The following is a 26,484-nucleotide window of genomic DNA, read 5'->3' on the forward strand; positions in this document are numbered from 1 at the left end:
CCAGTCCTCTAGTTGTTTTTTTGTGTGCAGCAGACACAGACGGCACAGAGAACTGCTCATTGGAACAGTCTCTGTCATGCAGAGGCCCAAACGATGTGGAAGAAACACTACACAGAAGAGCACCAATGAAAACACACACTTAACACTCCAAAACATTAAATCATTAATATTTTCAGAGAGAGAAAGTGATCCCATGTGAAACAAGAACAGGGTGCCATAAAAAAGTTTAACTTGAGAAGGAGCGCAGACATGGAGAACCCAGGAGGAAAACTGAAGGTGAGACTTAGAAAGCCCCTCAGAAGATAAGATGAGCAAGCGAACAAAGCAGGAAGGGAAAAGAGGCGCCCAGAGGGCCACCTGATGAGGGCAATCCCTTCCCCCTCCTCGGTGCAGAGCCAGGCCAGGGGCTGCTCTTCAGCCTGGCTTCTGGGCGGCGGGGCCCTGTGACCGGCTCTGGTGGACAGGCGTGCACAGCTCGCGTATCCCCCCACCTGTCCCAGAAGCACCTCTAGGCCCAAGGGGTAAACAGGGCGGAGTCAGAAGATGGAGGGCTCTGGGTCTAGTCTTGGGTCTGGGATAGAAGGGAGAAGAGTTTAACTGCCTCAGGTCCACCCTGAGATTGGGGGAGCTGTCAGAACAGTTACGTTATTCAATCAAAAGAGAAAAGATGATACCTTTAGAGGAAAGCTGAGTAGATCTGATGTCCAAAGAGAATTAAAACAGACACACACACACACACACAGTGAAGTTGCACAGAATTGGAGGGCGCCCTTCCAGCTAGAATGGCACCTGATGAGATGCCCATCCATGCAGCAGTCTGGTGGCACAGACCTCACACTGGAGCTAAAGAACAAGCAGGAGGGGGCAGCCTGCAGAGGGGGACAGGCCGGCCTGAGGGGAACACAGAGGGCTAACCCCCGGAGGGCTGCCTGATGGGAGTGGTGAGGGATGGTGGCCGTGGGGCCAGAGGCTGTGCCTTCAGTGGGGTTCCCGGAACAGGACTGACCCAAGCACAGAAAGGGGCTTGAGCAAAGGGGAGGGGTGGAGGCAGTGATGGGAGCGGTTCCATAAAGGGACACCAATCACCCGAGGAGGCATGGAACAGGGTTCTCATCTTCAGAAAAGGGAGCAACAAGAACGGGAAAGTAGAAAATCAGAACTGCCCCCGAAGTCTAGGGCCCTGTGGACTCTGTCCAGCTGTCTGGTGCCACGCCACGCCCTGGCCCTCACTGTCGCTGGACTCTGTCACTGCTGGACTTAGTGACAGCAATGCCGGCCAGTGTCCAGGCCCAGACCCCCTGCTATGAGGAAGCCCACAGCACCCAGGAGGCTGGGCACGGAGGTGTTCTGGTTGACAGCCCCAGCTGAGGTCCAACAGACAACAGGCCTCAGCTGCCAGACCTGTGAAGGAGGCCTCCTTGCCAGTCCTCCGACGCGTCAACCCTAACTGACCCTGACCTCGGGGAGTCTTCAGCTGAGGTCGTACATGCTGTGGAGCCAGGCGAGCCAGCCACTGTGTTAAACAGATTCCCAACAACGAGAGAAGAATAAAATGGTATGTCTCGCTTCAGTCAGTTCTGGTGTGGTTTGTCACCAGAACAAGTGAAACTGTGACCTCGCAGATTCACTATAGGAAGGCACAAAATGCACACACGTGCGCGTGCTTATGCGTGTACATTTAGCAGCGTACACGTGTGTGCACTTCCTGATTCAGACCAAGACCATGACCCATCCCAGCAATGAGACTACCCATCACCAGGGCCCCGGCTTCTCAGCAGTGTTCCCCTTAAACAGACGTTCCCTCTGTAAAGACCCAGATAAGAGAGAGAACCTGGGCTCCTCTGCAGCACTCGGACACGAGGATTGTGGGTGAGGGTGGGAGGTGGCTGAATATCCAGGCAATGTCCCGGTTTTGTTGGTTGCACTGTGTGTACCAAAGCAAATGTTCTTATTTGAAGAAACGTGCCTCACACTGCTGAGGGTCCACATGTGCAAGATGACCTTTCTTGAGTGGACAACAGACAGAACGTAGAGAGCCTGTCTTGAGGACTTTACTCCAAAAAACCCCCGCGTCTGTACTAAACGAAGATCTAAACTCACTACGTGAATTTAAGATATACATTTGTAAGAAATTTTCCGTTAAAAAAATTCTTGAATTAATTGTAAGACCCTCAAGAGCTGATGGATCTCACATGCCTGGGCACCAGCAGTGGAGACTTCCAGCATGAGTAAGGGGCCCACTGCCACTTGGAAGCCCCCAGAACGCTGGACGCAGGCCCAGCCAGTGTGACTAGGCCAGGAGGCAGGGAGGGGTGGTGTTACCCAGGAGCAGGCTTCTTCTGAGGCAGGCGGCTGGGAGGCTGGGGCGGCAGGGGCGGGGGCCTGCTCTGTGAGGCCCCAGGCTGGGGAGGCTTGCTCGACTGGCTCAAGGCTTCTAGCATGCTGGGCATCTTGGCCACAGGAGGGGGTGGCGTGGGGGCCAGAGGGTCTGCAGAGAGAGAAGGGAGAGGAGACAAGTCAGCCCCAGCCCTATACCCATCTCTTCCCCAGTGGCCTCAACCAGGGTCCTCTTCCCTAGAGTCTCCAGGGGAACACACCTGCTGGGTGTCCTCCTGCATTTCAGGAAACTATGGAGGGAGGGAGGGGGTCCTAGTCAAGCACCCAGGAAGCTCGAGCATGATCGAAACTCTTCTGCTGGCCTGTTTTCTCTGCTAGACCCGGTGGGGAAGCCAGTACCTGGTCCTGCCCCTGACTCTGAACAGGCAGCAGGAGGCTGGTTGGGGCCGGGTCCAGGCCTGGCCTCTGCCCTGGGAGATGGGTCTGCTCAGCCAGGACTCTCTTAGCCAGAGCAGGCCCATCCCCAGAAGGAAGGAGGCCCCACCCATTTACCAGGCAGCTGAGCAGGGACAAGTCTGAGGACAGATCGTGAGGAGCGACTTGGTACAGGTCCCCAGTCTGTGAGGTGGGCAGGGCAAAGGCTCTATGATCATCTGACTTCACAGACCCGAGGCTGGGGCTCGAGGAAACCGAGTGCTTCTGCTCAGGGGCAGAGCAGGTAAGAGAGGGAAGTGGATCCTCAGCCCAGCCTGCCTCCACCCGTTCTCCTGACAAAGCACCAGGTCACTGTCACAGGTGGTGGCTGCCTCCGGGTGGGAGCTCACACGTAAGGCACAGGACAAGCCAGCAGGAATGAGGCCACTGGCGACCAGGTGGGGTGAGGCCACGAAGCCACCCAGTGGGCAGTCCTTTTGTGCCCCTTCCTCTTGTTCCCTTTTAAAGGAAAAGCAGAAAGACAGGCCTGGGGAGCCCACGGGTCAGCCTGAGAGGCAAGAGAGGAGGAAAGAGGGCTCTGGCCTCTTGCGAGCCTCTGGCTGTGCAGCCGGGTGGTGGGTGCCTCAGCAGTTGATGTTAATTTTAGCTTTTTCTTCTTCCTGTGGCACTGGAAATTGGATCCAGGGTGCTCAACTACTGAGCTACACCCCAGCCCTTTTATTTGTTTTTTTCAGTTTTTTCCGGGTCTCACCAAGTTGCCCAAGATGGCCTTGAACTTGTGATCCTCCTGCCTCGGCCTCTCGAGTCACTGGGATTACAGGCATGTGCCACTGCACCCAGCTAATTTAGCTATTTTAAGAAAGCCACAACATGTCAGTCTAGGAATACTCCCAATGCTCTGGAAGCCCTGATACCTAGAGATGCTGGGTGCCCCTCCGCCAGAGCCCAGGAGAGCAGGGGGCAGAGAGGGCAGGGCCCAGGGCTCCCGTCACTGACCCGGGGATCTCCCACGGGAGAAAGACCTCTTCCTGCTGCTTCTCCCCACAAGGCTTTGGGTACTTTCAACCACATGCTGGTATTCGAAAAAAACCCATGCCAGGTTATAATCAAAATGACTGTCCCCAAATATTGAAAATCACCAACTGGCTGAAGGAAACAAGAGCTCTGGGGTGGTGTGCAGAGGACCAGCAGCTGGTCTAGTGAATGCTTTGCAAGGCAGAGGAGAGTGAGCGGGCCATCGGGGCGTGCTGGGGCTGGGGGCCGGTGCGGTCTGCCTGCGGGTGTGCGGCCCCAGAGCTGTCTCCCCAGGTGGCTGCCAACAGCGCCCCCTGCCTTCCAGACCTAGGAGGCCCACTGGCAAGAAGGAGAAAGGAAAAAAAAACGTACTGGTAGATGTCACTCGAAGAGGGGGCAGCGGTGGGTGGACAGCTGGCGGATCTGACGAAGATCGCTGCCTGCTTACACCGTCCACACCTACAGAGTTTGTCTTCCACAGGGTGTTAGCTGAGGAGGCTGCCTGAACTAAACCCACGCACACGCACACACACGTGCACACACACAGAACAAAAACAGAAACAAAACACTGCGTTATTGATCCTCTCACTTATCAGTGGTCACTCTGACCCTTCTAGAACGGCAAGTAGAACCCGAAACTTTACTCTCATCTTTGCGACCTGGAAGACAGATACCAATGGATGCTGAACCAAAGATGGTCCGGGGAACATTCCTGGCTGGCTTTCTCAATCTGATGGTGAAATGCAAAAATTCTTTTTTTTTTTTTTTTTCAGAGTAGAAATTAGAAGTTTATTAAAGGACAGCAGAAAAGACTTCTCCCGGAGGAAGAAGGGGACCCAAGAGGTAGAATCCCTGTGTAAAAATTCTTAACTGAAAATATATCCCAATGTTCTGTTTGAGGACCACGGAACTTCTCATCTCCGCCCTTCCATTGTATCTTGCAGGCCATAGGAGTCACCCAAGCCATGCAGACAGCACCCTGTTCCCAGCCTGTACAAGTGGGGCAGGCTGCAGGTCAGCCACAGGGGAGGACCTTCTCCTGACTTCCTGTAAACTCTCTGGCTACAGATTGGCACACAGAACCCAGAAGGTTCAGGTAACCCCCAAAGAGGTGGCACTTCCCTGGTCACATCATTCTCCTGCCATCTACTCAAGTGCATAGGTGTGACCCTGTGTCCCTGGCTGTGTACGGCCTGGGGGGGGGGGGCTGGCAGTGAAACAGGCCACACCCTCTCCGGAGGCCCAGGGTCTGGAGGAGCCTTCAGTGCCCTTCCTGTGGCAGGGTCGGCCACAGCGCAAGATCACCCACACCTAAGGGAGCTGTGAGCTTCCTTTAGACCAAGTGTGAACAAAATGAGAAGAGGGGAGATGCAGGTGAGGGGTATAATCTATTGCACCTGAAGAAAGAATGAAGCTGAAGATGAGAATGGAAAGAAAAAGAAAAATCTGATTCCAGGAAACCTGGAAATGCAGAAGAGCTTCACTACTCTTCCTCCACCCAACAGGGCAGGATGGAATCTCTCCTCCCGACACCCAGAGCCAGCCAGTAAAAGCCTCCAATGGGAATAAAAATGCCCAAATGCTTTGGGTCTGAGCCTTTCAGAATAGACACGCCTCTCCAGATGTGGGAACAGGGGGGACGGGGCACTGAGATGGCCTCGGCCAGCCCTGGAGGGCGATGGGCAGGTGCTCTGTGACTGAGCGGGCCACTGCACTCCTTGCTCAGAGTTGGGATCAGGCCCAGCGCGTGCTGTCTGGCAACAAAGCTCATGGCTGCCGAGGGGCGGTGAGCAGGCTGGATCCTGGGTCTGGGGTACAGGGATGCAACTGCTGCTGAGGGCTGACTCAGTGGTCCCTGGGACATCATTCCCCTGGGCCCCTGAATGCTGGGTCAGGGCTGTGTGGGAGGATCCTTGTGATACCCAGGACAGTGGGGCAAGATGGGGTGCAGCCACACTGCCAATGTCATGCAATGTGAGGGCCCATGGCTACGGGCGCACCTGAACCACCCCACACTTCCCTCCCCACAGCTACCAGCCGCAGGCTCCACACCAGCTCTAGGGAGGCCCTTGGGCTCTCCAGGCTCAGCAGCGAAGACTGAGCAGCCCTCCTTGCCCCAGGAAGCCCCGAAGGCCACAGCCCTTGGTGTCAGGTGCAGTCTGGGGTAAGTTGGTCACTTGGTAGGCCCGCCCTCAAGAAGCATAGTGCCAGCTGTTCCTCACTCTTAGATAAACTACTTGAGGATTTCAGTTTCCATATTTTAAACACAAAAAATCTCACCTGTTAAGTCTCCGTGGCTGAGACAGAGCAGCTGAGGTTAAGTCGAGTGAGCTTTTCACACTGACAGCACTGGGGGAGAGGATTCTGTATTTTTTTTGGTGGTGGTGGTGAGGTACTGAGAACTGAACTCAGGGACACTCAACCATGGAGCCATGTCCCCAGCCCTATTTTGGATTTTATTTAGAGACAGGGTCTTACTGAGTTGCTTAGTGCCTTGCTTTTGCTGAGGCTGGCTTTGAACTCACGATCCTCCTGCCTCAGCCTACTGAGCTGCTGGGATTACAGGCATGCACCACCGCGCCCAGCATGATTCTGTATTTTTACGATTAGGCTGAACGTTGTTCCCCAAACTAGTATCTTTCTCCTTCATTCCATGAAAATCATGGTGATAAGAAGTAATCACTGGTGCTACAGGCTGGCCCTGATGCCGACAGAGGAGAAATAAGAAAGGAAAGAAAGAATAGAGGCCAGGAAGGGCAGTATGTGGGTAAGGGTTGCAGAGAGCATCCCCTAGCCCACTCCAGGCCCGCCTGGGGCAGCCCCACATCACCCAGACCACATGGGAGCCATGTCTCTGCCCAGAGTAAGAAGCCAATCAAAGATCTCTACCACCATTTGGCATTCTAAAAAAAGGAAAAAAAATGGTAGAATTTCTTTAGGAGGCAAACAGAAAATAACTACAAAATATGTGCCCAACGTCACCTATTTGGGGGCAAAGCAGGTGCAAATTTCTCAAACCCCCCCTCCCCCCCCAAACCAAACCCTCAATGTATCTGCAGGGGACCAAGAAGTTTCATACCCTTGATGACATTTCGAGGTGGCAGTGGGGGGGCACTGGTGGTGGTGGGGGCTGCCGGCTGGGATGGGGGTGGGCTGCCACTCAGGATGGCTCCATAGGTCTCGTTCTGCACGATGCTGGGCATGAACCCCCTCTGCTTGTCCTTGGTGAGGTTGGCAGCATCTCTGGCCAAAGACGTGGCATTAGGCTGAAGCTGGCTGGATCCCAGCTGGTAGAAACTGACAGGCCGGTCCTCCCGCCGGTTGGGACTGGGCTGTAAAGCAATGTCAGAGCAGAGGTGTGAGGTGGAGATGGGGACCTCTGGCTGATGATGGCAATGCCGCTGTGAAATCCACACTTGCACCACTTCCACTTGGCCTAGGACTCTCACCTGTGGCGGGAGAGCTGCAGGATTTAAAAACCACTCTGGTGTCTTGTAATCGAAACACCCATGTACACCACTACCCCACCCCCCCGCCTGCTCCCAAAGCCATGGCTCACAAGTTACAATTCTCCATTCTGTGAAGGGAGCCATTTCATTTTACTGGCTAGAGTCATCTCTAACTAGCTCTTCCTGTCTCCCGGGTTCCCCTTTCCAAACACACTACCTTATGTTTTAGAACAACACGGATGACTCTGGCCACCTAGCTGCAATCACACCGACAGCTCTACAGCTGATCACCCCAGATCAATGTGTTCTCCCACATTCACAGAAACTCCTGAGATTCCTCTAACTCAGGGGTCAGCCAGCCTTGGCCTGTGGGCTGCCCTGTTTTAATAAATAATTTTTTATGAAAAGATAGCTGTGCCCTATCACTTACATACTGTCTATGCCTGCTTTTGAACCACCCTGGCAAAGCTGAGTAGTGGCAATAAAAACGGACATTTCTGACCAAGGAGCCTCAAGTATTTACTGTCTGGCTCGCTAAGAGTTTATCCACTCCTACTCTCCCCGTGCTTTACTGCAAACCTATGTATCCAATCATGACTCACAAGCTTAGATGCCACTTGCACTTCAAATGTCAGCCTCAGAATAGTAGCTATGACCATGAGCAAATCACTTAACCTTGCCACCCTCACCCCTATCTGTTAATGGGTACGACTTCCACTGTTCCTCCAGCACAGTCCCAGGAGCACGGCAGGTTCTCGGCATCAGCTGCCGGCTCCCTCTCACAGGACTGTCCACCCCACACCAGGCTCTGGTCAAGCCGGGCTCAGGGTGCAGAATGTGGTGGCTCTTTACACAGATTTCTACATTCCAACAGGGCCCACAGATGAGGGAACAAAACACCTGCCACTCTCTGCTGAAAAGAAAGGCAGTGGGTGGCAGAGTCTGGGTTTCAGGACGCCAGGCCCAAGCAAGCCTTGCTGCTGCTCTCCTGGGCACCAGCCTGCTCTACCGCTGCTCCCAGGACGGAGAGGTGCTGCAGACTCCTCACAGCAGAGGCTTCCAGTTGTTTTTGTTTTGTTTTGTTTTAAAGGCAGGTAAGCATGAAATTAGCTCTTCTTGCTTTGATGCTGTTTTGTATTAACTCAGTGAAGAAATTTCTTATTCTGTATTCTAAGGAATGGTCAGTACAGGTGGATGAGCCAGGGTTTCAGAAATGCTGTCCATCTCCCTTTCACCCATGTCAATCCTCTCTCCATCTAGTAAATCCTCAATGTACTTCAGAACATGAAAGTCACACAGCGAAACAGGAAAGTGTGCTCACCATGCCATTTCCCCTCATTTTAACCCGGAACCCTTCCCAGGGCTGCTGGCCACTGGGGGAGCTGCGAGAGTGGGTTTTGCAGCAAGGCTCCTCGAGCTTGACTCTCAGATGAGACCTGGGTGAAGGTGGCAGCCATCCTGGGCCACCCACACGTGCCAGGCAGTGTGTGTGTGTGCTGAGAACAGAGCTGGACCAGCAGCAAGAGCCCTCCTTCTGGTTCCAAGGCCATCTGGAAATGCATACTTCACCTTGGCCAAGCAACCTCTCTTGAGGTTTCAATGTCCCCAGCCCAAAAGGAAGGGGTTAGACATAGGGAGATCCAAGGGCTGTGGAATGATTTCATTTGAAGTTTTTGAGATCAGCCAGGCAAACATGCCCAGCCAGGTGACCGTGAGGACCTGGGACAGAGGAGACTTGGCTCTTCCACCCGGGGCTCCACAGTAAGTAGCTTCCTCTGCAGCCCCAGAAGTACAGGCAGGGAGCTGCCTACGACTGCAGAGTTGGCCTCTCTCTCCAGTGGAGTGCAGAGGAGCTGGGAGGCAGCGGAGGTGGTGGAAGAGATAAACCCAAAACCTACTGGGGGGGGTCTAAACACTGAGAGCAGCTACATTCCCTCTCTATAGAAAGCTTTCTTCCTGGGCTCCAGGCAGGACCCATTGTGGGCTCTGTGCACAGGTGGCGACCCACACAGACCTGCAGCTTCTCATCCACGTCATCGTCACTCTCGTCCAGGTCTTCATGGAGTAGCCGCCACTCATACTCCACGTGGACGTGAGAGTTAAACCTTCCAGATAGCGCCTGAGTCAGCTGGGAAGAACAAAGGACAGTCAGCACTGCTGCCAACACCCTGGGCATAGAGGCAGGGATCTGCAGGCTGTTTAGACAGACAGCAGACAGGCAGCCCAGGAGGACGGGAGCCTGCACTCCATCCAGAGCAAGCTCCTTCCAGCCCCTGGGTGCAGTTAATCCCCCTCTACCTGATTGACAGAATAACCTTCACATTCAATCCTGGCAGCACCAGCGGGTGCTTATAAACTGTGAAGTACTGTACACGGGCAAGGGATGTTTGGAACCTAAAGGATCAGCCTGCAGGTACCAGCACTACATATGCAAGCAAATTCAACCCTACTAGGAGAAGGACTACGTTCACTGGTAACCTAGCTTGTCGACTCGAACAAGCATGAAGCCCTGAATGAGTGATCGGAACAACTATCTCCCCAGTTCTCTCAAGGTAGACAGCTAATTCCATTCTAGGTGCACAGAAGCTAATTTATCACACAGTGGTATTTAGGGCAGCAGGGCTTACTGCTTTGTAGAGCCAGACAGAAGCAATATGACCTTGTGTCTGCTTCCTCCTCCATGACAGCAGAAACTCTGTCATAGAGTAGTTCAAAGATTGCACGAGATGCGGATCTGAAATGTCTAGAACAGAAACTGTCACTTAGCCCACTCCTGTAGCATTTGTTATCAAAAGTTCCGTGGGTCAAGCACTGAATATCTACTTGCTGAGTGCTTTACAGATTCAATAGTAACTCTCACCATAACCTTGCAAAGGGGTATAAATGACTTCACATATAAGGTGGCAGCTGAGCGCCTGGGGGTCTTTCCCAAGTCACAGTGGCACAGTCCTACCATGGCCCTACTCTGCTGTCCCCAATGGTTGCTTCCTTCCTTCACACCCCCTACTTCAAGAACAGGAAAGGAAGATGGTTCAGGGAGGGCCACACGATGTGGGGTTGAGGAACAAAGTAAGAAAGCCAGCTCGGAGCACCGCAAAGCAGCCGCCCTGCCGGGGCCAGCTGTGGCCAACAGGTCCACACAGCGGACACCCCGGGAGGGCGGCCCACTGCTCTGCTACGACTCCCTAGCACGCTCTCCCCAGGTTGGGCTGATTCTTAGCATGTCCCACCCAGGACAGAGATCCACTCTGCGACAAGTGCCAGGGTGGAACAAGCCCTCCCATTGGCTGTCCCCAGCCATGAGCCACCCATCTGCTGGGGGGGACTCACCAGCTCCTCGCAGTGTTCATGCTTGAGGCGCTTGGCGATGTCCAGCGGGGTCTCTCCTGCCTCGTTTGCTAAAAGCCAAGGGCAAGGAGAGGAAGCGTCATGACAGACCCCAGTAGGATCTGCCAGCGAGGGGCAGTTGACCAAAGATACCATGAGGCAGCACTACACTAACTGGAGCACAAGTCCTGAAATCCAGTTGGCCCGACCGCCGGGGGCTGGTGGATAACCAAGAAGAAAGTAACAGCAGAGAAGCCAAGACTGGAAAAGTCAAGGTTTGAGCCGCGAGAGTGAAACTGGTGACGTGCAACTGATTACAGTCAATATCCAAACAACAGCCATCAAACACAGCAGCATATCAATTCCAAACCCAGGGCACTGCTCCCTGTCCCGTGTGCTGAACGTAAGGTACCTTGAAACAGCTTATCACTTGCTTCTTCTAAGTAAATCTGCCAACAAGACTTGGTTGACTTTTAAAGAAGCAGCATGGCTCCCGGCGGCGGGCTGCCCTCGTGGCTCACCTATCTCGATGGAGGCCTTCCCGCGCAGGAGCAGCTTGAGGCACTCGGCGCTGTCCGTCAGGCAGCAGTAGTGCAGGGCCGTGCTGCCTTTGCCTGTCTGTTTGTCCAGGTTCCCGCTGCCGAGAACAGAGTCGGAGGAGACAGAAGGATTACTGGGGGTGCAGATGGCTCGGCAGGGACACAGGGCATGTGACGGAATCTGACTCATGAGTAACCAGTTTCTCCATCTTGTCCCCATGAGAATACTAGAAAGTACAGGAGCTGGGGGGTTGTCAGCCCCAAGACCCAGAGGCCAGGTGCCTGTATACTCCAGGTGCCTGTGTGGATGAGGCAGCCATGGCCCAGGACATCATGGAGAGAACCCACGATGGCAGAGGCCAGGCAAGGGGCAGCTGTGCGGCTGCTGGGCTTGGGGAGGTGGGCAGCGTAGCTTTGGGCAAGCCTGAAGCTCTGGCCTCTTCCCTCTTCACCTGTGCTGCCCACCGCCCAGCCTGCACAAATGTCCATCCTGTCCATCTGCAGCATGGGCCAGATGAGCTGTTCCACCTTATCATTTGATACTCCTGCCAGGGAGGGGAAAAGCTCTCCAGGATAGGGTTCCCTGCTCCCGCGACCCTGGAACTGCCCTCTGAGTGCAGTTAGGGGCTGCTTCAGAAGAGGCTCTTCTGATACAAATGAGACCAGGTCATCCAGACAGGGGCATGTGCTCCACAGGCATGGGACAAGCTATTCCACACGAGGACACCACCATCATAAAGCGGACAAAGCCTTGGGCCCCTGGACAGACAAGTGGGAATGGATGTGACCTCAGGGGGTGGCACCAGTGCTCCCACCAGGAGGAAACCAACTACTTTTCAATGTAAGACAGAGCACCTTCTCTCTTCTTCTTTTCTTTTTTGTTTTTGTGCTGGGGATGAAACCCAGGGCCTCATGCATGCTAGGCAAGTGCTCTACCTCTGGACTGCACCCTCGCCCAAGCCTCCTTTCCTCATCTATCCTCTACTGCTCTCTTCCCTCCATCCCAGAAGTAAAGAAACCAGGTTTCCCCTTCTTCCCCTGGAAAGTTTGTACAGGGAAAGGCATCATCCTGGACTGACCGACACCCATGGAGCCCCGCTCTGCTCCAGGCGCTGGGCTGGTGCCGAGGACAGGACATCTGGCTCCACCAGGAGTCAAGTGAACCAGGGCTCCTCAGGAATGGCCTGTGGGTGTTGGGGTTGACAACCCCCCAGCTCCTCTACTTTCTAGCTGCTTTCTTACTCCTCTGCCAGGAATTGTAGGGAAAACCAGAGGACACAGAGTGCAAACCATTCCACTGCTTTTGCATCATGGGATCTTCCATGCCACTTGGAGCAATTTTGGTGGCTTTCAACCAGCACCCTCCAGTACACACACCCCCCAAATCATGGTTAGGAAAAGGCCTTAAGGTCTGGACTCCAGTGCCAGGCAGGTGGCACATGGTGAAGCACATGCACAGAACAGCACACCAGGGCCTGGTCAACTGTACCTACACGTCCCAAAGGTCATTTCCAGAGAAAGCACACAAGCCATTTCTCAGCCCAAGGCAAATGCCCATGATCCAATGTTCTGGTTCAAGACCTCTACTGCCCTCTCCTCTCCCCTACTCGGGACATCCTGTCTGGGACAAGGAGCCCCACCCACAGGGCGAGGGGAGGAACCTGCCAGTGCACAGGATGCGGGGTGGGGCACGCACCACTGCTCCAGGGCTCCCAGGTCAGCAGCCACACATCCCTGGGGCTGTGAGTTCCAGGCTCTGAGCCTGGGTTTGGATTTCCCTAGCACAGCCATGCGACGCCCACACCTGGCATCTTCTCTGTCCCATGACTCATACTCAGACCTGCACGTGAGAGTATCTCTGCATCACAACTGAAGCAGCGAGGCCTTGCTGCCGTCCTCAGGAAGCCCAGGGAGCAAGAACAAAAGCCCTCCCCCCGCCCTGCGCGAAGTTCAGACACCCACCTGTTCTGAACCAGAAAGTCCACGATGTGAAGAGAAGTCCGATCCACGGACCTGACGGCAAGGTGCAGGGCTGTCTCATCTGGCTCCTGGAAACCAAACGGAGACATTGTAGCCTTCCAGCGGCAGCCTTCAATATTGTGTCCAACTCAGCAAAGCTGTGTATATCTCTTCCAAAAGTGTTCATCCTTTCTTTCAAAAAAACTTATCTCTAAGGTATGGAGTGCCCACTAATTTCCACGGCAAACTTTCTACCTCTCTACAAAGAGGAAGAGCAAGGGGGCACTCCACTGCCTGCTGGTGCCTCGGCTCACATCTAAAGGAGCCTGTCAGTCACTAGGAGAAAGGTGTTCCTGCCCATGTCACAACACCCCCACCTGGGGAGCTTGGAGTGGGCCTGAGAGGACACGGTTGAGCCCCACAAGGGGGTGAAGTGTATGTCCGTGAGGCACTTGCGGAAGACTAGGGGATCCACCAGCCCCTTGGCACTAATGGTTTACTGCAGACCCCTGAGGGTTCCCTCAAGTCTGGGGGATGTTTCCCACCCATGCCCTCAGGGAGGAGAGTGCATGGGCTGCAGGCTGCAGGGAACTGCCCCTCCCAGGGCACTCCTCAGGTGGCCTTGGGCTGACCCTGCTCACAGAAGAGAGGGTCCTTGCAGGCTGCACAGGTGTGCTCCCTCGGTTTCAGGCCTCAGGACAGGCTTGCTCTCCAGAGTTGGCATTTCATTTGAGGTTTAAGAATAAACCAACACCCAAAGCTTTGGTTGGGAGGAATATGTTCTGGAGAGCTACTGCACAGTACAGCGATGGCAGTTCATAATAGTCCCGTGTTATGCATCTCTGAGACGTTCTCACCATGAGAAACATGTAAGGTGAAGACATGGCAACAGCTTGATTTAGTCATTCTATAGTGGGAACACATCTCAAAACTCCCATAAACATATGCACAGGTTGAGCATTCCTAGTCCCCAAATCCTAAATCCAAAATGCTCCAAAGTACAAAACTTTTTAAGGGGTGAGCAACACATAGAAAATTCCACACCTGACCTCATGTGATTGGTTGTAGACAAAGCACGGGGATCCTAGAAATATTATAAAATCACCTTCAGGCTATGTGTAAGAGGTATATGTGAACTGAAAATGAATTCTGTATTTAGACTTGGGTCCCATCTCTAACACATCTCATATACAAATATTCCAAAATCTAAAAACAATCAAAATCCAAAGTACTTCTAGTTCCAAGCATTTAGGATAAAAGATGCTGAACCTAAGTAATTACTTGCCAATTAAAATAATAATAATAATAATAATAATAATAATAATAAACCAGTTTCTCCTATGGAACGGAGTGAGTGCGGCTCTCCTGAAGAACGGCACAGCGTGAATCCTCACGCCCAAGACCCCCGCCCTGCTGCCCTCCCTTGCCTCCCTCTGCTTCCTAGAAGCAGCAGCCACATGCTCACATGTCCGTTGGCCAGCGGGATCTTCTCTGTGAGGTCCACACCATCAGCATAAGCTTGCAGTAACCCAAGAATGTCTCTGTTCTTAACGGCCTCACAGAGGCTGTGCAGCTTGGCGGCGCGGTCTGCGTGCTTCTTCCTCGCATACCTCCTCTCCAGGTACTTGGCGGTGATGTAGTCCTTCCTGGCATTCCTGAAACCACACGACATTGCCGGTGAGCCATTAAGGATCCTGCCCACCCTCCCCCCAAGCAGCGCTGGTGGCAAAGCAGTGCTTCACCTGCAAGCGCCCATCACCCCGACCCTGGGGCTCCTTCTACTGGTACCGGATGTCTCTTGTCTCCAATGTCAGAGGTGTCAATGCCCTGCACAGCATCCTGGGCCTGACCCAGCTGTAAGGGCCAGCCAGCCAGGTGGGCGACCCCCCATGCTCTCTCAGCGGCTGCCCCTGCCTCACCCTGAAGTTCCATGCTCCGACCTCCCCGTGCTGCTGCCCCTGCCACTCATGCCCGCGTCTGCACCTTTCCCACCCACACCCTCTCCACAACATGCTTGTGTCCTTCTCTGCCGTGATCCATGTCCCTCCCATTGCTGTTCCTGGGCCACCTCCGCAGGCCTGCCCTCTGTTCAGAGTCTCCCTGGTAGTTTGCCTGCCTGCCCACCTGCCCAGGGGCCATGGACTCCATGTCAGTGTGCCTCAAAGCCATTTCCTGTCAGATGAACCAAAGGGAACTGCCCCTCTTCTGTGTGCTCTCTGTTCTGGCCTGTGCTCAGACACCACCCTACTCAAGAAGCCTGGAAAGGCAGCACCGGGTTCAAATCCCACTGTAACCGCATGCCGAGCATTTAAACTTGAACTAATACTCACCTTAGGCCTCACGCTCTCTCATTTGTGAAAGTGCACCCAACACATCCTCACAGCAGTGTCATCCTTACATGAGGTGACACCTAAGCAGAGCACACAGTAGGTCCTAGGACCTTGTAAAGTGCTGATGCACTTGAAAGATGGACATCAAGAAAGCTGGCAGCTCGCCGGTGAGAGGGCTGAGCACTTTCCAAACCCAGTCACACTAAAGGTCTCATCAAGAGCAACTCCTGAAGAACCAGACAACACAGAAGCGCTGAAATGCTCATGTCAATCAAGCCAGAAATGCCACGGGCTGCAGAGAGCCATAGCCAAGTAGGAATGACGCTTGGCATTTTTGGTTGAAAGGCGACGCCAGCAAGCCATTGAGATGATAATGGTTATGTTAAGATGTGTATTCAATTGGATACTAGACCCCTGCTGTCCACCTCGGCCTGCTACTTTGGAGCTCTCGCGGGGATTCCCATTGGTTGGGGAAATGCGGGAGGAGGGTGTGGTATGTCCCGGGAGAAGGCCGTGTGCATGGCGTTCGCGGGAATTTTGGAAATAAAGTTTGTTCCTGCTTGAGTGGCTCGTGATTTTGTGCCCAGCCAGACTGTGGCAACAGGCAACCCAAGTAACTGACGAACACAGACGACAGGGCGCCCATCTGACACAGTGGGGGGGCGGCACAGCAGGGGAAGCGCTGTCCTACGCCAGCACGGACAGATGCCGCACAATCTACAGACGGAGATGTCCAGACTGGCCAATGTGTAGAGGTGGGAAGCAGGCTGCCCAGGTGGACGCACAGGGGACCTCAGTAGGCCAGGGATCATGGGTACAGGGTTTCGTTTGGAGTAAAAAAAAATCTGAAACTGTGAGCTGGGTGGGGTGGTGCATGCCTGTAATCCCAACTATTCGGTAGGAAGATCATCGAGTTCAAGGCCAGCCTGGGCAACTTGATGAGACCCCCACCTCAAAGAAATAAGTAAAAAATAAAACAAAATTGACTGTGGCAGTGGGCACAAAATCTGTAAATACATTAAAAACCACTAGATTGTGCAACTTTCAAAGGCATAAATTATATTTCAATAAAACTGCTAAAAAAAAAAAAGGTCACAAAAGCCAATTTCCACTGTCAACAGACACACAGATAGAACAGCCTGACAAGACCCGATTCCCTGGTCCCTCCTGCCCATGTCAGGAAGGTATGAAATGAACTTTCCGTGGGCTGGGCAGGGAGGTGACTGAAAGGAAGAGCCTGCACTGCCCCCAGGACAAGTCTGCTTGGACGTCAGGAGGGTCTGGGCCAGACAGTCAGACTCCCAAGGGGCTGACCGCATCCCTCTGTGTGACTGCGCCGAGTGACTCACTGTGGAGTAAAACCAAGGCCAGGGCTGCCTCGTGTGGCTCTGCAGGACGGAAGGAGACAGTGCTCCCAAGCACTGAGCCAGCACTTTGGACTCGCCAGCTGTAGTTACTGCAGAGTCAGCGCTGAATGCGGAGGAAGGTGGCCAGGCACACAGGCCCCAGCCGGCTCTTCACAGCTCAGGGTTGTGCCAACCCCACCCGCATCCACCGCTGCTCAGTCCCCAAGGCCCTCATCAACACTGGGGGGTCCTGGCTCAAGTACACCGGGGTTTATGAGTGGATGGGTCAGCTCCAGGCTTTCGGGGGGGGCAGAGGCTCCAGTCGCAGAGAGAAACACAAGGCTGATACCTCCTGAGCCAACGGAGCCTGCAGTCCCACGCTCTCCTGTTCCTCTTAGGCTCCAGTGTAAGGGACGGAGGGAGAGAGCGCTTCTCTGACTTCCCATCAAATGTCTACAGGTGGTACTTCCCTGAGCAAGGGCCCAGACCACCCCGTTGTGGGTACAAGATGCAGACAACTCGGTCCCTGGGAACAGAAACTGGAGGAGGGCCAGGTAACCTGGTGGTCTTGGTTCTCGCTGAAGGTCAAGAGCCATTGACCACATGACCTCTAGAGTCCTCACAGGACAAGAACCAAGCGGGAACACAGCGGCTATACCTGCTCCTGGCTGGACTGGCATTTCTATATGCTCTCTCCTGACGTCCCTCTCTCAGCCGCCTACTATATAGGGACGGCCTGCGGCTGTTGGAGTAGCCACGGGCTTTCTTTACCTGTACCAGGGCCACACAGGACAACTTGTCCTCCTTCAGGGGTACCCTGTGAGATGGAACTCCAAGCAGAGAATAGAGTTTACCTGTCTGGGGGTCCCTGGAGAAAGAACTCTCCAGGAAGGGACCCCCCACAAATCCAGACCAAGCCATAGGGCAGGGTCTCTTCCCACATTGGCAGGGCCCTGATGCCCTTGCTGGGCCCACGTTGCTCCTGGACAGGCTGCAGCAGTGGGGCAGGTTTATGGCTGGAGAGGAAACCTGTTCCAGAGCACCAGCTCTGAGTGTCACAGCCCAGGAGGGACTTCCAGGGGCACCAGGCACCTCTCGCTTCTGTCCTCAGTCTGCCCATCTGCAGGGCCTCACTTGAGGCTCGATCCTCAGTGTCCCCCAGCACACTGCCCCTCCCCCCCATGCTGCTGACCTGCTATGGAGATGCCAAAATGACCTGGTGACCTGAGGGAGACAGGTTCTCACTGGATCCTCCAACAGGCCAGGAGGCTGGGTCTCCACCAGGCAGATCCAATTCATGCATGGAGGCCACTGACAGAGCCTGTGATGCTCAGGACCTGCCCAGTCCCCGGCCTGCCGGAATGTCAGGCTGGGCAGCCCTCAATGACAGAGATTCCAAGAGTGACAGGACCACTGCCAGGTTTCCCCTCTTTCAGTAGCACTGGGGACGGTCACGGCTTGACCCTGCCAGGTGGGGGCAGAGGCAGACCGGATTCCCTCCACTTACTTACTTAATGGACTGTTTGTCTGCCCAGGGCTCTGGTCCCCTGAAGGTGGTTCTGACCCAAAGGCAGCACGAGTCTGGGCCACCCATGCCACAGGCCAAGCCTGTGCTCCAGAGCAGCAGCCTGTCCCTGTGCATTTGAAGGCTGAGGCCTGAGGACAGCAGTTAGCTCAACAGAACCATCCATCTGGCACACGGCAGGGGCTTCCCTGGCACTTCCGAAGGACACGGGGACAGCTCTAACCTCTGTTCGCGGAGGCACATCCGGCCCCTCGTGGCCTAGTTAGGCTGCTCCACGCCTGGGAAATCCATCTGGGGATTCGCAGGCCACGAGAGGGTGTCTTTGGTTTCCCCTTCAACAGACTTATCTGCAGATGGAGTGCTGTTCTTAGATGAAGCTAGAAATAGCACATTCTTTTTCACTGAGATGAGAGGTATTCCCTTACTGAAGCAGCACAGAGCTGGGCAAATCCCTTGACCTGTTGATTCAGTAAATATTTACGGGACCACCACAAGCAGCATACTGTGGTGGGAAATACAAAAATGAGAATCCTACAACTTATCAGAACAATCCTGTAAAAGCCCAGGTGCAAGACAAAGAAGGACGGGGCCTTTCAAGATAGAGCTGAAGGCGACAGGAGCAGAGAGAGCCCTGCGATTCTTTCAACTGAACAGTGGGCATCGTCTCACCCTTATACTAGGCATCTACCCTGTTATGAGAAAAAGAAAAACGGGGGGCTGTGGAAACTCCCTTAGTAATAGTGCCAAGTGGGGGAGGGGTTCTGCACACAGAACATTGATGTGGAAATGTTCCAAACCAGGGGTGTTTGTCTTAGATTCATGCAGCCCCAGAACAGACGAGGGGTCTGCTTTATAAGGAAAGTCCTCGTACTTGAAAGAAATTATTGTCACCTGCTTTGTTCAAATTGGACAACATTACAGGACTCCAGGGGACTGACAACTTCCATGTGAGAGAAGCAGCAGAGAGACCAGGTGTCAATCAACAGCTGTGACTGAACTTGGCACACTGGGCCAGGACGTTTCCTGCATTTAAGCCGGATCCCCAGCTATCCCGCAGGGTGGGTTCACCTCTGGATAGTCTAACTGAAGGGGTCCGCCTTTCACCAGGTGTGCGGCATCAACACAGGGCACCCACGTGGCCCTGCCACCCACACAATGAACAGCAGGCAGAGCAGCCAGCACCAACACCCAGTCCCAACCACGTCACTCATTTCCCAACACCTGTGAGGTCAGTGGCTTCCCTTTTGATATTAGAGGCACTTGGGGTTGAGGCCCAGAGAAGTTAAAGAACCTATCCCACAAGAGAAAGGAACAGAAAGCACAGCTAGAAAGGAAAGAATTAAACTATCACTGTTCACAGATAAAGTATTCCCACACTTAGACCCAAAAACCTCCTCCAGAAGACTTTTAGAGATTACAAATTCAGCAAAGTAGCAGGACACAGAATCAACATATAAAAATCAATAGGTTTTCTGCACGCCAATAATGAATCCACTGAAAAAGGAATTAGAAAAAAATATTCCATTCCCAATAGCCTCAAAAATAAACAAACCTGGGAATAAATTTAACCAAGGAGGTGAAAGACCACCACAGTGAAAACTACAGAACACTGAAGAAACAAACTGAGGACATTAGAAGATGGAAAGTCCTTCCTTGTTCTTGGACAGGTGGAATGAATGCTGTTAAAACGGCTGAATCTCCCAAAGCGGTACCCAGACTCGGTGCAACCCCCATCAAAATACTGATGACATTCTTCACCGAAATAGAAAAAACATTCCTAAAATTCACAGGAAGATGAAAGACACAGAATAGGTTCTGAACAGTAAGAGCAGGGCTGGAGTAACACTCCACTTCAAGTCACACTACTGGGCCAAGGTGACAAAACAGCATGGTACTGGGGTCAAAACAGAGGCGCAGACCAATGAAATAGAAGACACAGGCAAACCCACACAGAAACCGTCATCTGATCCTTGACAAAAGCACCCCAAAGACACAATGGAGAGAGAGATTGCCTTTTGGGTTTTTTTTTTTGCAGGGGGCGGGTGAGGAGGGGATGTGACCAGGGATTGAACCCAAGGGTACTTAAACACTGAGCGACATCCCCAGCCCTTTTGATACAGGGTCTCACTAAGTTGTTTAGGGAGTTGCCAAATTTCTGAGGGTGGCTTTGAACTTGCAATCCCCCTGCCTCAGCCTCCCTAGTCACTGGGATTACAGGCATTCCAAGACAGCCTTTATAACAAATGGTGCTAAGAAAACTAGTTATCTATACGTAGAAGAATAAGACTAGATCCTTATCTCTTACCCTGCACGAAAGTCAACTTAAAGTAGATCAAAGATCTAAGAACTAGACCAGGAACTGCAACTGCTAGAAGAAAACATACAGTCAACACTCCAACATATAGGAACAGGCAAGGCATTCATCAATAGAAAAAAAAAAAACCCAAGAATCAATGTATGGGATGGCATCAAATTCAAAGACTTCTAATGAAATATGGCATTTGCCAGTAAGTGGTTGGAACTGGAGACTAAGTGAAATAAGCTAGTCCCAAACAATGAAAGGTGAAATGTTCTCTCTGACATGCAGATGTGAACACACTAAGAATAGAAGTTCACTGGATTAGACAAAGGGGAATGAAGGGAAGGGAGGGGCTATGGGGATAGGAAAGACAGTGGAATGAATCAGACATCACTTTCCTGTGTTCATATATGAATACATGACCACTGTAACTCCACATCATGTACAACCAAAAGCATGGAAAGTTAGACTCCATGTATATGTAATATGTCAAACTACATTCTACTGTCATGTGTAACTAAAAAGAACAAATGAAAAAGTTAAAAAATGAATATCCAGAATACATAAAAAGCTAAAAAGAACCCCATCAAAAATAGAAACAAATATCCCAATTCAATGAGAGAGCAAAAAAACTAAACAGATATCCCTCAAAAGAAGAAATACAAATGGCCAAATACACCAAAAAATGTTCAACATCTTTATCAATCAGGGAAATGCCAATCAAAACTATTCTGGGATTTCATCGTACTCCAGTTAGAATGGTAATTATCGATGCAGAGAAAGAGGAAGACTCATTGGCAGGACTGTAAACGAGTACAACCACTGTGGAATTCACTGTGGAGGCTCCTCAAAGACAAGGAATGGAACCACCGTATGACCCAGTTGTACCGTTCTTTGGTGTTTTTTATGAAAGAATTAAAGTCGGCATGCTATAGCAACACACGCCCACCATGTTTACAGCAGCACAGTTCCTAAGAGTTAAGGTATGAAACCAGCCTCGGTGTCTGTCCTCCAAGGATGGCCAAAGAAAATGTGGTGTATATAGTCAATGGAGTTTCCGCCTGAAGAAGAATGAGATTATGTCACTTGCAGGAAAATGGGTTGGAAATGGTGAACCTCATGCTAAATAAGCCAGAAAGTCAAGGGTCAAGTGTTTTCTCTTACACGTAGAGGCCAGAGAGACGAAGGGAAAAGAGAGGGATCTCATGGAAAGAGAGAGAAGATCAGCAAAGGGTGGGGACTGAGGGGGAGGAAGGGGGAGGTGTGGGGGAATGAGTAGGTCACCTTATGCCATGCACAGGTGTGAACACATCACAGTAAAGCCTGCCATTATGTGTAATTATAATTCACACACAAAAAAGCCCTGTGACCCAGGAAGGACCGGGCTGGCTATGTCCCTCATGCCTATCCAGGTCTGGGTAAGAAAACAGATTTGAAACTCGGATCCTCAGATGGAGAGGAGAGGACCTTTGTAAGCCTGTGCCTTGAATCTAAAACCACACCTGACCCATCTCAAGGGAATGCTAGGCCACCAACAGCTGGTTACAGGACCAAGCACAAACTGACTATAATCTAACGCCCCTGAGAGGCTCACCCAAGACACCCAACACCAGGAGCCAATGAGGGTTGAGTGTCCTATCCATTCCCTTTGCATAGTTCTGCTTCCTCGGCTGTCAAGTTGCAGGACACAAAAGACTCCGCAGCCTCAGTTCCCAAATACATGCCCCACGAGATGGTACAGAAATCTCAATTCTCTGCTTTTAAAATGGCCTGTCTACTTCCACCTACCTATAAACCCACAGGGGATTGAACTCGGGGACCATGTCCCTAGCACTTTTTTGTATTTTATTTAAAAAGAGGGTCTCACTGAGTTGCATAGGGCCTCCATAAGTTGCTGAGGCTGGTTCTGAACTCACGATCCTCCTGTCTCAGCCTCCTGAACCAGTAGGATTACAGGCTTGTGCCACGGCACCTGGCTTGCAAACCCACTCATAAAGAGTGGGTTTCACGCTGTTTAGGAGGACCCATGCTGTCACTCATATCAGGTTTATTCCAAGGAAAACGCTGTCTCTGAAGTTGGATTTGTGTGCTTTCTCCCATTACATCTTTTTGGCTTTTCCCTCTCCTCCAGGACACCTGGACACAGCCTCCCTATGCAAATGCATAGTAGGCAGAACCAAGAACGAAGAGAGAGGTCTCCTCACTGGTAAACCAGCCCTGAGCCCTCTTTGGGCAGACAGGCCATCTTCAGAAACAGAGCTGAGTTCTAGGTGCAGGACAGGCATTGCAGTGGCCTGAGAGTCTCCCTGTCCACCTCTTAAAGACAGCTGGTTGGGGTGATGTCTACCTTGATAAGATGGCGAGAAAATTCCCAGGGGGGTGCATGTTGCCTCAGAGGCCCTCTGCATGCACGGCAGGCACTAATGCTTCCCAATCAAACACACAATTTTTCTTGGAGGAAACAACACATCCTACACTTGTGAAGACGCCAGCAAGGGAATGGTGCATAGTCCCAGATCACGCCAGAGTCCCTGAGGGGTGCAGAATCCAGACAGAGCCAAGATGGGAAGCCGCCCAAGAGCACGAACAGCAGAGGCAAACGTCCAGGGGCCACGCAGGCCAGCAGCAGGGGACTCACTACAACGCCACCTTCTTGTGCAGACAGCTGCTGAACTGCTGTCCCTTGGCCACTCCTAAAACCCCAGCTGTACCAAGTTTCTACCGGACACAGAAAAAGGTGAAAATGACTAAGAAGCAAACAAACAAAAACACCCACATAAGCTAATTGACTTCCCATAGAGAAGGAAAAAATGGGGTGCCCCAAATCTGCTGCTCCCCGCCTCACAAGGCTCGGGGGAAGGGCGACTCTGTTCAAGAAACGAGCACCGCCAGTCCCATACTCACATGTCACTGCCTGGCCTGGGCTTGACGGAGTCCTCCGCCGGGAGGCAACACTCCATGATGTCGTTGAAGCCCGCGTTCCCAATATTCTTGGCAAGCTGCAAAAACAAAAGTCTATTTCAGGGCACTCAATTATTAATACATTCCACAGCCACCCATTACTCATACATCTGATGATTTATTTAGTGGCCACTAAGAAATAGAGCAATAAAGTGGTTTGCCTTTAATGAAGATGGACCAAGCCCAAAGCCCAAAGGCACCCGTAAAAATCACAGAAGAGAAGCAGCAAGCCCTCTCCAGAGGACTTCGCACAACATGCCCCCGGACCGTCCCCACAGACACAGAGAGAAGCGAGGTGCCACCCTCCCCTGCCCTTCTGAAGGCCTGGGCCCCACTGAAACGGGTCGACTCCACGTCCCCAAACAACCTTCCTCATGCCAGCTACGAGGTGCGATGACAGTGTCTGTGTGTCCACAGGGAGGCCAGCTGACCAGGGGCCAGTCTCCATGGGCAGGGGAGGAGGCCTGGCCCCACAGGGTTGCAGCAATGTTCAAGTGGGACAACCTAGGTGGCAACACTCAGGAAACTGCCCCATCGGCCCCAGGCACAGGGCTGGATGTGGCGGCCAGGCTTCCAGCTTGGCAGACGCGAAGTGGACACCTTTCCACTGGACGCTCTCTGGACTCCAGGGTCTGTGCTCCACAGGCCAGCCACCAGGCACCTGCTGTGAGGTAAGCGACCCCGAAAGGGCAACCGGCCTGCTTGGGAACGAGTGGAGGAGCGGATGCAAGGCCAGGAGCTCCTTAAAACTAGGGACTCATCCTCCTTCCAACACCCAGCGCGGCCCGAGCAAGTCAGCCTCCGGTCAGGGATGGAGCCCAGGGCCTCCATGACCAGGCACACGCCTGCCACAGAGCCACACCCTGTCAGAGTTCTTCTTGGCACCAGGGATTGAACCCAGGGGCACTGATCCACGTCCCAGCCCTTTTTATTTTGAGACACAGTCTCATTAAGTTGCTGAGGTGGGCTTTGAGTTTTCGATCCTCTTGCCTCAGCCTCCCCAGTCGCTGGGGATTATAGATGTGGGCCATGCGCCCAGCCAGGTCAGAGTTCTTCGATGTTTCATGAAACACTAGTGAAGGGACCTCTTATCGGAGTGTGGTGTTTTGAGAAAAATGTATTTTAATTTCTACATTGAAAATGATATGTTTGGGAAGCTGGTGACACTTCTGAAAGTTAACTCAATTAATTACGCTGACAAAGTGTTAATGGGGGTCTCTGAGAGGTCCAGCTACTGCCTGAGCAGTCTGCTTTATCTCCAGGGAGAACTGGCTGAGGAAACAGCAGAAGGGATCTGGGTTAGACATACTGGGAACTTCCTGATGGGTACTAATACCCGACACCGAGCTGGGATGGCCAAGGATGTGGAAGGTGTTTTTTTACACAGGACCAAAGAACTACATGGAGCCTCTTTGTTCCTGATGAGTGAATCAAATGCACAAAGTTAATGGCTCAAAGCACTAACACTAACGAGCTCCACCTCCTCACTGAGTCCTGGCTCTGGGCCCTCAAGCCACTGTGAGAAGGCAGAACTGAGGTTGCCAGGTCCAAGTCTCCTGGACCCAGACACCTGAAGCTAGAGTAGGGTGGCACACCACAAGATGACAAGTACCGACCCCCTCGAGGCCCAGCCCTGTGAAGGATTCCTAGGGCAGTCAGCGTCACAGGCAGGGCTGAATCTCAACGGAACCCAGGCCCACCCCCTGCCCTGCAGTACCGGGGGACACCACCCCCAGCCAAGCACACTGTTTTCTGAAAGAGAGTGACATAAACAGCTAGGTGGTCCCCTGTCTGAGCCAGGGGTCAGCAGATGCCTCCTGGTCTACGTTAGGCAGACGGGGTGGGGGCAGGAGGAAGAGAATTCCCCAGGAGATAGAAAGCTGCCTTCCCTTCTGCTGGGACTTGGCTGGCTTAGGGGGGACAGCTGGTTCAGGGAGCCACCAGCTCCGTGTCACACACACCCAACGCTGCAGAAGCACACTGCCTCCCAGCACTGCCAAGACCCGGTTGTTTTTCAGCCCGCAGAGAACCCCTTTGGAACCAATCGCAAAGACAAAAGCATTCGCGATAGCAGCCACAGGTCCTATCAAGAAAACGTGGGCCCCGCAGGTTAGGTGGGGAGTACCCAGGGAGCAGGAAGGCAGGGTGCTCACCAGAGCCCCGACAGGGAGGCGTTCCACTGTCAGAGGACGCATCCTGTGCTGAGGTAGGACTCAGTCAGACTAGGTCTAGGAGAGGCAGAGTGCTGTCGGCACAGTCGTTCTCTGCCTGGGGGGACTGGGTCCAGGCTCCAGGATGCCCAAGTCCTTTATATGGGATTGCAGGCACCCTTAGTCTCCTCCCGGATCCTTCAAATCACCTCCAGACCACCTGCTCAATGTCAGTGCCACATTAATAGCTGTCATACTCTGTTGTTTAGGGAATAATAAGGAAAAAGTCGTAATGTCCCGTGTGGAGTAACTACACGGTATGCAAACCAGGCTCGGGGCAGAGCAGGAGGGAGGCCACGGCAGAGTGTGTCTACACCACCACCATCTGAGTGGATGCAGTGTGATCTTCCACACAAGGCAAATTCAAATTCTGTTTTTTATAACTTTCTAGAATTTCTTTCAAAAATTTCTGGTGGAGGTTGGTTGAATCCGTGGAAGCGGAGCCTGAGGATACAGAGGGCCGGTCTGTGCTTCACTGAGGCAGTGAAATCGCAGCCCTAGCCCTCAGCCTTCACACAGCCTCCTCCTCACGGCACAGGGACACCACTGTGGCCTGCTTCTCCAGCTGGTTCCTGTGGGCTGCCCAGTCGGGTGGGCTCAGCAGGTGAATACAGTGTTACCCAGTAACCTGGCAGCCAGCTGGCCTCTGTCAACTGAACTCAGGATCTCTTTCTGCTCACCTGCCTCACTCCCCGAGGATGCTCTATGACAGGGAACTGGGCTGTTATGAACAGGGTCCCCTGGATCCCGGGG

The 26,484-nt window shown here is 52.9% G+C and overlaps 1 protein-coding gene across 10 annotated transcripts in view; it reads right to left on the minus strand.

Moving 5' to 3' along the window:
• Asap2 (ArfGAP with SH3 domain, ankyrin repeat and PH domain 2) overlaps positions 1 to 26,484 on the minus strand; it is a 130,573-nt gene that overhangs the window by 8,799 nt on the left and 95,290 nt on the right. For 7 of the 10 annotated variants that reach the window (XM_048804838.1, XM_048804843.1, XM_048804839.1 and 4 more), the window contains 9 exons: positions 23,465 to 23,559; positions 14,526 to 14,715; positions 13,064 to 13,149; positions 11,084 to 11,199; positions 10,566 to 10,633; positions 9,250 to 9,363; positions 6,866 to 7,118; positions 4,159 to 4,293; positions 2,323 to 2,488 (listed from right to left, as the gene is read on the minus strand). In XM_048804838.1, coding sequence (XP_048660795.1) covers positions 2,323 to 2,488; positions 4,159 to 4,293; positions 6,866 to 7,118; positions 9,250 to 9,363; positions 10,566 to 10,633; positions 11,084 to 11,199; positions 13,064 to 13,149; positions 14,526 to 14,715; positions 23,465 to 23,559 — 1,223 coding nt within the window. The remainder of the gene's footprint in view (positions 1 to 2,322; positions 2,489 to 4,158; positions 4,294 to 6,865; positions 7,119 to 9,249; positions 9,364 to 10,565; positions 10,634 to 11,083; positions 11,200 to 13,063; positions 13,150 to 14,525; positions 14,716 to 23,464; positions 23,560 to 26,484) is intronic. The other 3 variants (XM_048804844.1, XM_048804845.1, XM_048804846.1) reach the window with 1 other exon arrangement.

Source organism: Marmota marmota, unplaced genomic scaffold (genome assembly GCF_001458135.2).
Source record: "Marmota marmota marmota unplaced genomic scaffold, marMar, whole genome shotgun sequence".
NCBI classification, from domain to species: Eukaryota; Metazoa; Chordata; class Mammalia; order Rodentia; family Sciuridae; genus Marmota; species Marmota marmota.